The sequence below is a fragment of the Aedes albopictus genome, chromosome 2 (genome assembly GCF_035046485.1).
Source record: "Aedes albopictus strain Foshan chromosome 2, AalbF5, whole genome shotgun sequence".
In the NCBI taxonomy this organism is placed as follows: Eukaryota; Metazoa; Arthropoda; class Insecta; order Diptera; family Culicidae; genus Aedes; species Aedes albopictus.
The window spans coordinates 311,054,441-311,068,306 of NC_085137.1; the positions used below are offsets into that span (position 1 = coordinate 311,054,441).

At 39.4% G+C, this 13,866-nt stretch overlaps 2 protein-coding genes across 10 annotated transcripts in view; one reads left to right on the forward strand and one right to left on the reverse strand.

Annotated features, from left to right (window-relative positions):
* The window catches only part of LOC109401001 (uncharacterized), a 403,227-nt gene that overhangs the window by 375,595 nt on the left and 13,766 nt on the right, over positions 1 to 13,866 (forward strand). For all 9 annotated transcript variants that reach the window (XM_029880102.2, XM_029880099.2, XM_062852268.1 and 6 more), the window contains 2 exons: positions 10,152 to 10,692; positions 11,251 to 11,586. In XM_029880102.2, the coding sequence (XP_029735962.2) occupies positions 10,662 to 10,692; positions 11,251 to 11,586 (367 nt within the window). In that variant the 5' untranslated portion in view covers positions 10,152 to 10,661. The remainder of the gene's footprint in view (positions 1 to 10,151; positions 10,693 to 11,250; positions 11,587 to 13,866) is intronic.
* The window catches only part of LOC109428685 (17S U2 SnRNP complex component HTATSF1), a 260,344-nt gene that overhangs the window by 172,145 nt on the left and 74,333 nt on the right, over positions 1 to 13,866 (reverse strand). The window lies entirely within an intron of this gene.

Here is a 13,866-nt window from a genome sequence, read left to right on the forward strand (position 1 = left end):
AAGCATTGCGATTACCACCAGAGCTTTATGTTCCTCGACAACTGAACGTACTTCCTGGAAATCAGAAGAAACATGTCTTTGAATTGTCATTTTTAATGTTCACCCCCCTCGTAACGCCCATGATCAAACATTCAACGTGTGTCGTCGCCAGGGCAGATTCCCTTCTGGCACCCGACACCGAACGTCAGCAGGATTGGCAATGTAAACATCTCGCCGATTACGTATACGCTGTCGTTGTCGTATTCCGTCTTAGCCCCGGGACGGATGGCCACGTTGGGGTAGGTCTCGCCCATCGGATACAAAATCGCTCCCCCCTTGCCCGCATTTCCATTTCAGTGAATCATCATGAATGGAGAGATAATCTTGTATACATTTCCTTTTGCTTTCATCATCATCATCGTCGTCTTTGTCGTTGTCGTCATCGTTGTTATTCAAAGTTCTTCTTCCATGTAACCATTACGAAAGCCATAGAGTTCGCTTGGAAGACTGGAGACAGATGATTCAAAAGGGGTGCGCACAGAAAACCAATTCAGGAACAATCCAGACGATTGTAATTGCTCTTCAGGAATCGGTTTTCGCTCGTTAATGCGTGCTCTTATGGTTTGCTCATTAAAATAAACGACTCGCCCGAGATGTGCACTTTATTTCCGATAGATTTATCCCTCGCTCTCATGCATTTTATTGCTGTTTTTCTTGCACTTTCTGCTGAGGAAATGAGCCTTGGGACAATTCAGAGCAATGATTTATAACTTCATTGTGGTGTTGTCTGCATATGCTTCAAACCATTTTTGTTTTGCAAATATCTATGGAACAAGCCATTAGATATGGTTGACCTTTCGATAGCCTATGTTGGTCGTGTTTCATAATATCCGATTAGTAACAGCTAAGACTTGACTTTTGTAGGTATTTTTCGCTACTGGCTATCAATTGATGAACGATGTGTGTCTACGGCTAAGTAGAGTAGACCTACTGCAACCACTCCGGGGTTACGGATTATATCAGGGCTAGCAGCAACCAAATAATGGTGATGGAAAATAGTAACACTAGTTTAACAAATAAAATGAAAGTCGTAAACTTTTATCAAGGAATGAATTTTATGATTTATAATTACGTGCTGATTTCGAGACCTTGCTTTAAAAAAAAATAATTAGAACAGTTTTTGAGTTTTATTTGAAAATAAGGCTCTTTAAAAAATGGATTTACTAAAATTCAAATATCTTGCGTAGTATTGAGCTTTTCCAGCCCAAAACATAAAACATTTTTGACTCCTTTTTTTCAATTTGAATGAGATTTTGGTCATACGCTGCATTTCGTGAATCAATTGCTTTTGCATCTGCACTAACCATTTTTCGTCACCTAACTTTGAAAATGGCGTAAGCAAAATACCTAATTTTCTTCTTCAAAAAATTATAACTCGAAAACGGTTTGTTGGATTATTGAAATTATGTTTTGGAACAAGTTTGAGTAAAAGTGAGGAACTTTTAGAAAAAAAATATACTGAAAGTAATATTAATCGCGGATCTAGTCCAATTTCAATTCTAATTTCAATTTCCCAAAAAAAAAACCCTATTTTTTTAAATTTTTAACCCTTTGGAGCCGCAGGGGTCATATATGACCCCAACATAGAAACAGCTGTATAAATTCAATCATTCAATAAAACAGAATACTGTGTTCGGGCAAGTTGTTGCAAATTGAGTCCTCTACTAAGAAGAATTGATATATTTGTATTTAAGACTTTATTTACAACCTAGAACATCTTGAACAGCGTGAAATTTAAAAAAAAAATGAAAGAATTGGCATACCGGTTGTTCTAAAAGTTGAATTTGGATATGATATAGGTTACGTTCATATGTATTCATTTAACGTCAAGAATGTCAAAAGGTGTTTTATATTCTGGGATGTTCTAGGGGTTCCAAACTGTCCTAGAGTTAAGTCCTTCAAATCTACAAGAATAGTTTTATGTGTTTTCGCCATAAATAATAACATTGCATAATCTACTGGGATGCGTGAAGCTCTTGACATCTAAAATGCCATTTATCGACACTATAGGGATATTCCAGGTCAGTCAAATTACCTTGGAGTTCAGAACTTTAGGTCTATACTAGTAACAACGGCATAATCAACCGCGGTTACTGGAGCAATCTGAAGTCTACTTGTTTATGATAAACTTTTGGGATATTGAGGGTCCTCTTAACTGTTCTATTATGAAGTTCTTCAAATCTACAAGAATAGCTTTATGTGTTTTTGCCTTAAATAATAGCATTGCATAATCTGCTGGGATCCGTGAAGCTCTTAAAATCCCAAATGTCATTTAGAGACACTATAGGGATATTTCAGGTCAGCCAAACTCCCTTGGAGTTCAGAACTTCAGATCTACACTCGTAACAAAAGCCATATCTGTTATACTGAGTAACGTTGCATAATCAACCACGGCTACTGGAGCAATCTGAAGTCTTCTAGTTGATTATAAACCTTTGTGATATTGAAGGTCGTACAAACTATTCTATCATAAAGCCCTTGAAACCCGGGTAGAGGTGAACAACAAACCAATAACTAAAGAATAACATATTTTGTCATCATATCTAAATTTGCAATTTTTTAGTTCTTTATGAATAGCTCAGAATGACACATAAATTACAAAATATGCTATCATTGTAAAACTTGTAATTGACGAGTTATTGCTAAATAGTAAAATAACATAATAATAACCAATGTTACTATCATACTTTCCTGCCACAATATCAAAACAATAACATAATTTACCATCATATTAAAATATGTTATTATTCTGACAATCGTTTTGCTATTATTTTGTTATTGCAATGGCAAAATCAGTTATTCTTTAGTTGTTATGCCATAGAAATTCAGTTATTATTTTTTTATTTTAACTCTTATTTCAAACAAACTAATATCAAATTTTGCCATTCAAACATTCTATTTTAATGGTAAAATTTGCCCTTCATTTGCCATTTCGCTCTACCCGGGAATCTACAAGAATAACTATATATGTTTTTAAATATCATTAAGAGACACTATAGGATTATTCTAGGTCAGCCAACTTATCTTGGAGTTAAGAACTTCAGGTCTACACCACAATTTCCCATTGCTCATGTGTACATAAATGTGACAGCGAGCCTCCCATCAATGTATCTCTTACCTTTTCAAAATCGCAGTGTGCTGCGCTGCTGTGAGGCTCACAAAAATCCTGTGAAAGCGAGCTAGGCGCATAGCTCCCGGGGAGCTCGTCTCATGTGCTGCGTGAGCTGTTGGCGTCTAAGGTGAAAAACAACTTCTTGGTAACGAAGAACCTCAACAACTTTTGTCCGTACACAACTTAACCGGAGTAAAAGTAAAAATCAAAACAATATCATCATTTGATATTCCTCAGTGAAGTACTCAAGATCATAATTAGCTATTGGTTTGTTTGACATAAGAGATAAAAGATCAAAAATTAGTATGGGAAAGAGCATAATAATATCGTATTTTGATATTATAAGATCAGACTAATATCTGGGAAGATCTGGGCTGTAGCACATCAAACCAAAATCATAAAATGATCTGACAGATGAATTAGAGTAAAAAAAATATGGCCGCGACCAGAATCGAACTTATGACCTTATGATTTATGTGTAGTGACATTACCACTGCACTACGACTCTGAAAATAGAACTTCTACCTACGTTTTCCAAGGTTTTTGCGACTCATGGTAGATGTGTTGGTTTGGTCCCACCATATTGAAGATGAATGTGTGAAAGAACTGATTTTGATCTTGAGCAGTAATTTTCAGATCTTTTGATTTCTGGATGTTGCAGATGGAAATGTGAAGAGCTAATTTCGATCTTAAGCTGTATTTTTCAGATTTCCCAATGGTAAATGCTCTATTGCAGAATATTAATACAGCTTGCACCCAAAATTTGCAAACTGAAGCGATAGTATGGAAAATAAAAATGAATTAAGACTCAATTAGGAATTCTTCAGATGATTTCACATTTCATGCCTATTCTCTGAATTGTTAACAAAGCTAGTGATCCAAATTTGAAAAACGATATGTGTAGAAACATGTTTGGTTTATTTTGCACCAATAGGACGCAATCTAGTATTTACTGATTGTTGTAATGAGCTGAATTTTTGCATTGTGAGAAGATGAATTCTCCATTTCTGCAATGAAATGACGCAAAAAGCGTGGCTATCATGATTCTATGACTAATTTAATGCTGTTTGAGCAAAACTTTGGGTAACTGTGTTATTGTTTTCTCCATTTCTTGCAAAGTTTTTCAAAGTTTTATCTTTTACCTTTTATTACGTGACGCTAAATTCGGCATTTTTAAACTCGGTTGTTGGTTCATTAGGATCTGGTGGCCTCCATAATGTGTTTTTTTTTATTCTTCAATCACTTAACCTAATTTACAGCTCTATTGTCCAGGGCACTGCGTGAGCGATTCTAATTGGATGTTGTACATACACTTTGTACAGCGCCTAAATGTATTCTATTTCTAAATGTACTACATCGAACTGGTGGCCGTTGCGCTGCTTTCACTTTCTACCCTATCATGGTAGAATGATGAGCACGAGGATGTTGATGTGTGGCTGTTGGTTGTTCCTGTTTCCAGTCCGATTGGGGGTCCATTATGGGTTGCCGTTCGTCGATGTCCAACCAAGTATCCGGGTTCATTTGAGCCATGGGCTCAGAAGAGGGTCAGTGTCAGCTGCTCTCAGGGGGAAAGAGCAACTGACGAAGGTGCCGGGGCTGGGATCGAACCCATGACCATCTGCTTATGAAGCAAACGTGTAGCCACTACGCCACGGGCCCCGGTAAATAATGTGTTTTTGTATGATAACTCCAACTTTTTTGTATGGGTCGTAACGCTAGGCTGTATTCCCTATTCCCCGGAAGCGTTACGTAATTTATGAAACCCTTATCTTCTGAAGCGTTACGTTATTTGGGGACGACGCATAATGAAAAATGAAAACTTAAAATAGTTTTCATGCGCAATGTTGAGAAATTTCGACATTTATACAGCGGGTACCCTAAGGCTTTCCAAAGATCAAATTAAGTACTAATTTATAAATCATATCACGGTGAGATATTAAGCAGATATTTGGCAACTTTTTGAATATCTCATCAATATCATATTTAGATATGACATCAAAATTTGATCGTTTTAAGATATGATTTTAATATTCACGTCTACCCGGGAAGTGTCTGGTTGGGCTATGCGATACGACTAGGGACTCTCAATGCAATGGTTAAGGTTTCAGTTCTCGTTCGTTGAGAAAGTTTTTGTCATGAAATCAATCAGTGCATGAGACGAAGCTCATGAGGCACATCTTGAGATAAATGAGGCGCACAACTTGGAATCTCAAAATGTACAGAGCTCCTGGGAGTTCGCTTACAATGTGGCTCCCGTACATGGGACTACAGCACGTGTACATCAGCTCTGGTCTACACTCGTAACAGTAGCTGGTATCTGAATAACGTTGCATAATGATTCGCCGTGACTGGATCAGCCTGAAGCCTACAATATATTATTATTAACCTTTGGGACATTGAGGGCCGTCCAAACTATCGTGAAGTTTAGCTCTTGACAGTAACAGTAGTTATTCGCACAATGAACTTTAACATTACACATCTAACTGTAATCTGTAATTCCCCTGGCATTTTATGAGTCATTCCAAGATAGTTTTGAGATATTCCAGATGAAACACACTACTCCGGAGACCATAGATTCAGCTCTTCACTTGTGGTAATAGCTTATAATTGTAAACAACGCTAAATTAATGAAATAGATACAATCATTACGGTTGGTAATGTTGTGTAAACTCAAAACAGCAAACAAGATATTATTACGGCTGTATGCTCCATGTAATACATTGCAGGGGGCAGTGTGTACGATTCTGATCTGAATATCCCGAAGCTATATCACAGTCTCTGATTGTATTCTGTGAGCTCCAGTAAGTATAATAGATTACACAACATAACTCTATATAGCCAAAACAGAAACTTCAATTGCTGTATATGCTAGATTTTGAACATAGAAGTTTAGATGACCCTAGTTGATCTGATGATGAACATTCAAAAGATTGAACATAATAGATTACGGTTTGGATGACCAACGATATTGCGACTGATCTGATATTGTCTTTTGAACTTTCAGAAGACTTACTGGACATGATAGATTACAAATCATAGCATTGTATAACGAAATAAGTTTAATGAAATAAGTTACTGTTACACCCGTAGACTCTAGGATCTAAACTTAAGAACAATTTGGATGCTCTAGGATATCCCGACTGATCTGATACTGCCTATTGAACCTTCAGAAGACTTACTGGACATGATAAAAACAAATCGTAGCTTTGTTTACGAAAAAAGTAACTGTTACACCCGTAGACTTTCGGATCTAAACTCAAGAACAGTTTGGATGCCCTAGGATATCCCAACTGATCTGATACTGCCTATTGAGCTTACAGAAGAATTACCGGACATGATAGAATACGAATCGTAGTTTTGTATAATGAAAGAAGTTACTGTTACATCCGTAGACTTTAGGATCTAAATTCAAGAACAGTTTAGATTACCTAGGATACCACGACTGATCTGATACTGTCTATTAAACTTTCAGAAGATTTACTGGACATGATAGAATTCAAATCGTAGCTTTGTATAATAAAGGAAGTTACAGTTACAACCGCAGATTTTAGGATCTAAGCTCAAGAACAGTTTGGATGACCTAGGATATCTCAACTGACCTGATATTGTCTACTGACTTACTGGACATGAATAAAATACAAATTGTAGCTTTGAATTATGAAAGAAATTACTGTTACACCAGTTGACTTGAAAATCTAAGCTGAAGGACAATTTGGATGACCTAGTATATTCAGAAAAAGATTTTGCATCATATTCTACCTTTTTTATGTTGTCGAGCACCAAAACCACACAAATACGTAGAAAAAACTCTATAATAACGCTTGGGAAAGTTCCGGCTTCAATGAGAAAAAGGAAACAATTTTTGGAGTTTTTGATACCAAAAATAAGTTCCAATAAAATAAAACTACACAAATTTTAGTCATTCTCAAGCATGGTTCAAGTCTCAGGTCCGAAGGAGACCACCGGTTTTATTTGCTTTTTGTGTGTAATTGGGGGGGGGGGGTTAGGTGAGGGGGGTGTTGTCACAATATACAAATTCATGCAATGTCGGGCAGGCAAAGAAAGCCTAGTAATAACTGTGGACGTGCTCAAAGTAAGGCTAAGTTGAAGAGAGGCAAGCAAAGTTTGTGGCTTTGTGGTCGTGCGGCTAGTGTCACCAAGCATTTAGTCGCATCGTGCTAGGAGCGCGGGTTCGATTCCCGCCGCAGCTGTCAGGAAAAGTTTTCGACTGTGCCACTGGGCGTTGCATGCTAGTCCGTTGCCTAGTGTCTAGTGTCTATTGCTTCCTTCAAAGAGCGAATAGCTCACTGGAAGTACTAAACGTGTCCGTGTCTTTTTAAAGTTTCAGTGAGAACGTGAAGCCAGAATGAAGAAGAAGGAAGTTGAGAAAATATCGGCGGGAATTGAATCCGGCGTCTCCAGATTGGGGATCCAGTAGGCTAATTGGTCACCCATTGGACCGTATAGCTGCCGGCTTATAATAGCACTACGGACCACCACGTACAATAGGGCGTTCTAAGAGGCTTGGTTCATCTAGTAGATTTTTGAACTTTGATTTTATGATAAAATTGGCGAAAAAAAACTATTTCAATGCTTTTAAAAAGTGATTCAACAGCCCTGATATTGAGCAATTTCACCATCGGCGTCGTATCTGCCCCCAGTCAACCTAGCGAACAGTTTTCAAAATCCAATTAGCTCACCTCTTGATATGATGTAAAAAACTCATTATCCGGTAGCGGTTCCCGGCTGTGGCAAAAGCGCCACTTCGCAGAAGCCAAGAAGCCAGCCCATGAGATTCGGTTGCTGGTTACAATGATGATGACGGTGCGTGGCGGCGACGGCGCGGATTAAAAGCGTGAAATCTGAATCTACCATCGCGAGCACAATTAAATCATATGAAGCTGCCTCTGATAGATCTTAATTCATCAAATTGATTAATCGGATCTCAATCAATGCGTCTCCTCGCCGTAGTAAATCGTTTTAATAAATGAGGAGGAGATGCATCCTAATTGACGTTGTCAGAAATTTGTTAGTTCTCATCTCATCGAGGGCGAGGTTTGCATTTTATTCTTCTCTTATCTCCGGTGAAAGCAAAACAATCAATCATCATGCAGGGAGCACCCCATCGATCTTAATTTCTTGTTTTCACACAACATTGAAATTCCCGGTCAACACCACCTCCTCGCTGGGCCGATCCGGTTGGCAAGCACAACATGTGACGGCACTCCGCGAACTCCAAACAATTCCGTTAGGTGTTCCATCGAAAAGGGGGCCCGCCACAGTGGGAAAGAGCCTTGCCGCAGGCAACCGCGGTTTCAATCGGGCCAAAAGCGGTCTTTCTTTGATATGCTGATTACACGCTTGGTCCATGTGTTGTTGTGTGCCCTCATGTCTTTCCTACCATCCATGTGATGCAAAAACATATTTACTGGGTGGGAGGGAGGTGTTTCCTTTCTACTGATTTGGTGGTACGCCTCCCTTTCTCGACCCTTTTTTCAACGCTTGCGAAACTGAAGCACCGAGAGCAGAAATGCAAAATTAATTACGAAGAAAGGTGGATTTTTATTACTAACCTGGACCCGGACCGAGACCCAGACCCGACCTGAGTGCGGTGTGTGTGTGCTGTTCTCCTGTCCTCCCCATAAGGGGGTAATCGTATTTTCGAACTCTCTTTTATGCTGGCACACACGAACTTGATTAGGAGGCGCACGGGCTCGATGAAATTCGATTGATTTCTAATCAAATCAATCCCCCATCAAGGTGAAGGCATATGTAGGTTCTATGGTATATCAATGAACGTGCCATTTGAAATATGAAAGCGTAAATCGGATTAGTGAAGGCTGAAAATTGAAAGATACTTGTTTGGGCACTTATACTCATTTGAGTCTGATTTAATATCACATTCATAGGGTTTTCATACCTGCCACCAGAGAAATGGGTGATCGTTAGCTTTCATAAAATAAGCCTATAAGTTGTTGAAAACTACAGTGGCCCTTACATCGAATATGCGAATATGTGCAATTTAGGATTCAGGGAGTTTTGAGGTGAGTTCCTGGGAATCTCAGGGAGTATCAGAGGCTTTCTAAGGTTCTTCTGGGGAACTTAGTGGATTTTCAGGATCATTTCTGGAGTTTTCAGGGGGTCTCAGGAGCGTTTTAGGGGGTTTCATACCGTTGGGATGATTGGGAGCTCTCAGGATTATGGAGATTTGTAGGGCCGTTTCAAGGGATATCAGTGGGTCTCTTAAACGTTTCAGGAGGTTTCAGGGGGTTCAGCCAAGGTTTCAGGCATTTCTAAGGGTTTTTGAAAATTTAGGGGTTCAAGAAGTATTAGAAACATTTCATGGCGTTTCTGAGCGTTTTAGAGGTTGTTTCCAAAGGTAGGTATAGCCCCATGAAACACCCTTAAGATCACTGAAACTACTTAAAGCGTTCTTAAATTTTCAACGAGTCCCGCTCTCTAAAACGACCATGAAATTCATCAGCCATGTCTGCACTGAAACTTCTGAAAATTCTCTTATTCCCATCTCAAACCCGCGAATTCAAAACCTTTTCTCGCGAACTGAGTCATTTAGAGCACCGACTTAATTTATGCACATTTTATATTTAGGTGAGTTTATTTAAGTGCCCATAGAGTACTAAGCTAAGGGTCAAGTTCTTTACTAGTTGAAACGTCACGTACACAAAAAGGGGAAAATAAAAAAAAAAGAAAAATATCAAGCCATATTTTTAAACTTTTTTGGAAAACCTTTTTATTAAAATAAAAATGACGTAAAGTTACACTGAAAGTTTTGAAGTTCTATGTATTGTCATATTTAACTAATAATTGACCACTGCGTCTGTCTCATTTATTTAAGACCACCCCGAACAGACAATGTTTATTCATCTGGCCCCTAGACGTCAGCACTTGTCGACAAAATACCCAAGACTAAAACCAACGATAAACCAACCAAACACGAAACTTATCGTTTCTTCTCTCCCTTTTCTCACTTTCTTTACAGAGCGCACGCAACAGACTACCCAAAACGCCAAGGAAAACGCCGGTCTCAGCCGCAACGTATCGCCTCGCAGTCTACACTCGCAAACTCCTTGCCTGCCTCTCCACGAAGCACACACTTCACCACATCATACCCGTCATACCTCCTGAACCAGTTGTATTGGTGGTGTTCAAAACGGATCAGCACCGACACAACAACTCAATCAGAACCAATTAGAACTGGCGTTCTCAGCTGTATTTGCTGAATCAAATATTGCTGCTGCCGCAGTTGTGCACGGGGAGTATTTTAATTAAAAGTTTTTGCATATAGACGACCGAGGAACGGTGTGGTCTGAAACGAGAACAGCTATCCATCGTATCCGCCCGCCACAAATGCAATCCTAGGAAAGACGAAAGCAATCGAATGATAAGAAAAGAATTGCATTGATGCAATTGCAGATTGTACTGCATTTAATCTTTAATCAACTATTCAGTCTGAACAAGCACACCGGCGTAAAGGATTACATTCATAGCAATGATGAGTATTCGAAGAATAGCAATATCAGGTGAGAGTTATACAAATAATGATCAACATTATACATGATCTTGAAATATTGACACAACTAAATTTGCTACATTCCTGATTTATTTCTAATTATTTAGTTCAATATTATATTTCGATGAACTCTTTATGAAGAATCAGCGATGAATTAAAATTCACAAATAAAATGAAATTAAAAAATATAAACTATGGTATGATTACCCTTCTTCAAGCTATGTCCCTTTTTATTATCATGCATGGTCACTCCTAAGTAACAAAAATAGGATCAAAATAAGAGCGCTTTGCTTAAGAAGGGTTCCGTTTCGTTCCCCTATTTCTGATTTGAGCGTTAAAAAAAATAAAACAAACTTTACAAACTTACGATGAAAAATAGTAAAAACAAACATGTTGTTGATTTGTTTTGATCACTTTTTGAACACCGTTCGCAAGAAAACGTAACCTCAGTTTAAAATACATGGTGTTTCTATTTGGAATACATTTAATGTTTACTTCAAATACCTTTAGTTTGAAACATGGGTACCAATTAAAAGTAATCTAACCGTTTCTTTCCTCACCCCAACAGCCGCCTGCCTCCTGACGGTGCTCCTGACCGTCGCCACAGCACAATCACAGCTAGATTCGCGGCAACACCAACAGCACCAACAGCTAGAGCAATACGATGCGGACACCTCGCCACAGCACCCCACCGGTGAACACATTTCCGGCCGCCGGTTCAAACGGATGTACGCCATGTGTCCGCCCGGGTTCTTCCGCATTGGCAACGAGTGCTACTACATTTCACCGAACAAGGAAAACTGGCTCGATGCGAACTTTGAGTGCAAAGATCGCAACAGCAAGCTGGCCGAACCGATGAAGTTCGACGACAAGAACCTGCGGAAGTTTTTGCTCAAGTCTAAGGGTGGGTTGGATCTGAGTTTAGGTGTACATTGAAGTTCTATGCGTAATTGTCGAATGATAAATAGGACCGTTATGTGTAGAACGTCAGTCTGTACAATGCAATGAAGAGGGACTTTGCTGATTGGTATGCAATCGTTTGATATAATGTTAAAAACAATCTTGGGCGTTAGGTCAATTGACTGCCCGTTTTTGCTACTCTAGTATTACCAAATAGACTACATTTACACATGGGCATTTTTTTTTTTATTACATTACGGGATTGGGCCGAAGGGTCCCAGATTTTCATGAAATTTTTTCTACAGGCAGGGCTCATGGATATATGAACAAAAAAAATTGAGAAAAATTCAGGGTCGCCTATTTTCCCGGAAAACTCAGCTGGAAATTCTTTGTTTTCCCCTGACACTTCTTCTTCTTCTTCTTCTTCTTGGCGTAACGTCCTCCTGGGACAAAGCCTGCTTCTCAGCTTAGTGTTCTATGAGCACTTCCACAGTTATTAACTGAGAGCTTCCTCTGCCAATGACCATTTTGCATGTGTATATCGTGTGGCAGGCACGAAGATACTCTATGCCCAAGGAAGTCAAGGAAATTTCCTTTACGAAAAGATCCTGGACCGACCGGGAATCGAACCCGTCACCCTCAGCATGGTCATGCTGAATACCAGTGCGTTTACCGCCTCGGATATATGGGCCCGACACTACTTACTTTGAAAAATCATAACACAAGAACGAAGCATCATAGAAACAAAGTTTTTTTTTCAGAAAATGAAAGAAAATTTTCTCAGCAATCAAAAAAAAAAAAATATGAAAGGAAAAAGTTTTCCACAACATTTTGCACCGTTGAGGAAATTTATAAAGAAAAGCCGGAAAAACGTAAAAAAAATATCAAAAAAATATTTTTGAGAAGGTTATTCCATATGCTTTATTCGCTCAAATTTCCGGAATGCACTTTTTTTCGTTTTTGAGTTATGACCAATTTTGTTGAAAAATGTCCAAATGTGTCATATAAGCCTTTTCTTTGAAAAATCATAACTCAAGAACGAAGCATCGTAGAAACAAAGTTTTTTTAGAAAATGAAAGCAAATTGTCAAAAAAAAAATATGAAAAGGAAAAAGTTTTTTACAAAATTGTTCACCGTTGGGAAATTTATAAAGAAAAGCCGGAAAAACTATGCCCCAATTCGCGGGAAATTAAAAAAAAAACTTTTGAGAAGATATTTTTATAAGCTTTGATGGCTGATATTTTTGCAATGCACTTGTTTTTCTTTCTTCAGTTATGGCCGATTATGTGAAAAATTACCATATAATATATGCGTTAAAGTGGCCCACACTAATATGAAAAACAAAAATTTCGAAAAATGACAAGTCTTACTTACCTTACCGGTCAGGCTAAGGCCGGGGTGGCCTCTGCTGTACATAGTAGCCGCCTCCATTCCACTCGGTCCATGGCTGTTTGTCTCCAGTTCCGCACTCTGCGTAGGGTCCGCAGATCGTCCTCCACTTGGTCGACCCACCTAGCTCGCTGCGCTCCACGTCTTCTTGTACCGGTCGGATGACTCTCGAGAACCATTTCAGTCGGGTTGCTATCCGACATCCTGATGACGTGACCCGCCCACCGTAGCCTCCCGATTTTCGCGGTATGGACGATGGTTGATTCTCTCAGCAGCTGATGCAGCTCGTGGTTCATTCGCCTTCTCCAAGTCCCGTCTTCCATCTGCACTCCGCCGTAGATGGTACGCAACACCTTCCGTTCGAAAACTCCAAGGACGCGTTGGTCCTCTGCACGTAGGGTCCATGTTTCGTGCCCATAGAGGACGACCGGTCTAATCAGCGTTTTTAAGATAGTTAACTTCGTGTTACGGCGAACTTTATTCGATCGTAGAGTTCTGCGGAGTCCAAAGTAAGAACGATTTCCTGCCACAATGCGCCTCTGAATTTCTCTGCTGGTGTCGTTGTCGGCGGTCACCAGTGAGCCCAAGTACACGATTTCTTCAACCGCCTCGATTTCATCGACGTCGATATAAATTCGGGGTGGCGGGCGCGGTGATTTCTCCCTGGAGCCCTTTGCCATCATGTACTTTGTCTTCGACACATTAATGACTAATCCGATTCGCCTGGCTTCACTCTTTAGTCGGATGTACGTTTCCGCAATCGTCTCAAATTTACGAGCAATAATATCAATATCATCGGCGAAACCAAGCAGCTGAACGGACTTCGTGAAAATCGTCCCACTCGTGTTTATCCCCGCTCTTCTTATTACACCCTCCAAAGCAATGTTGAACAGCA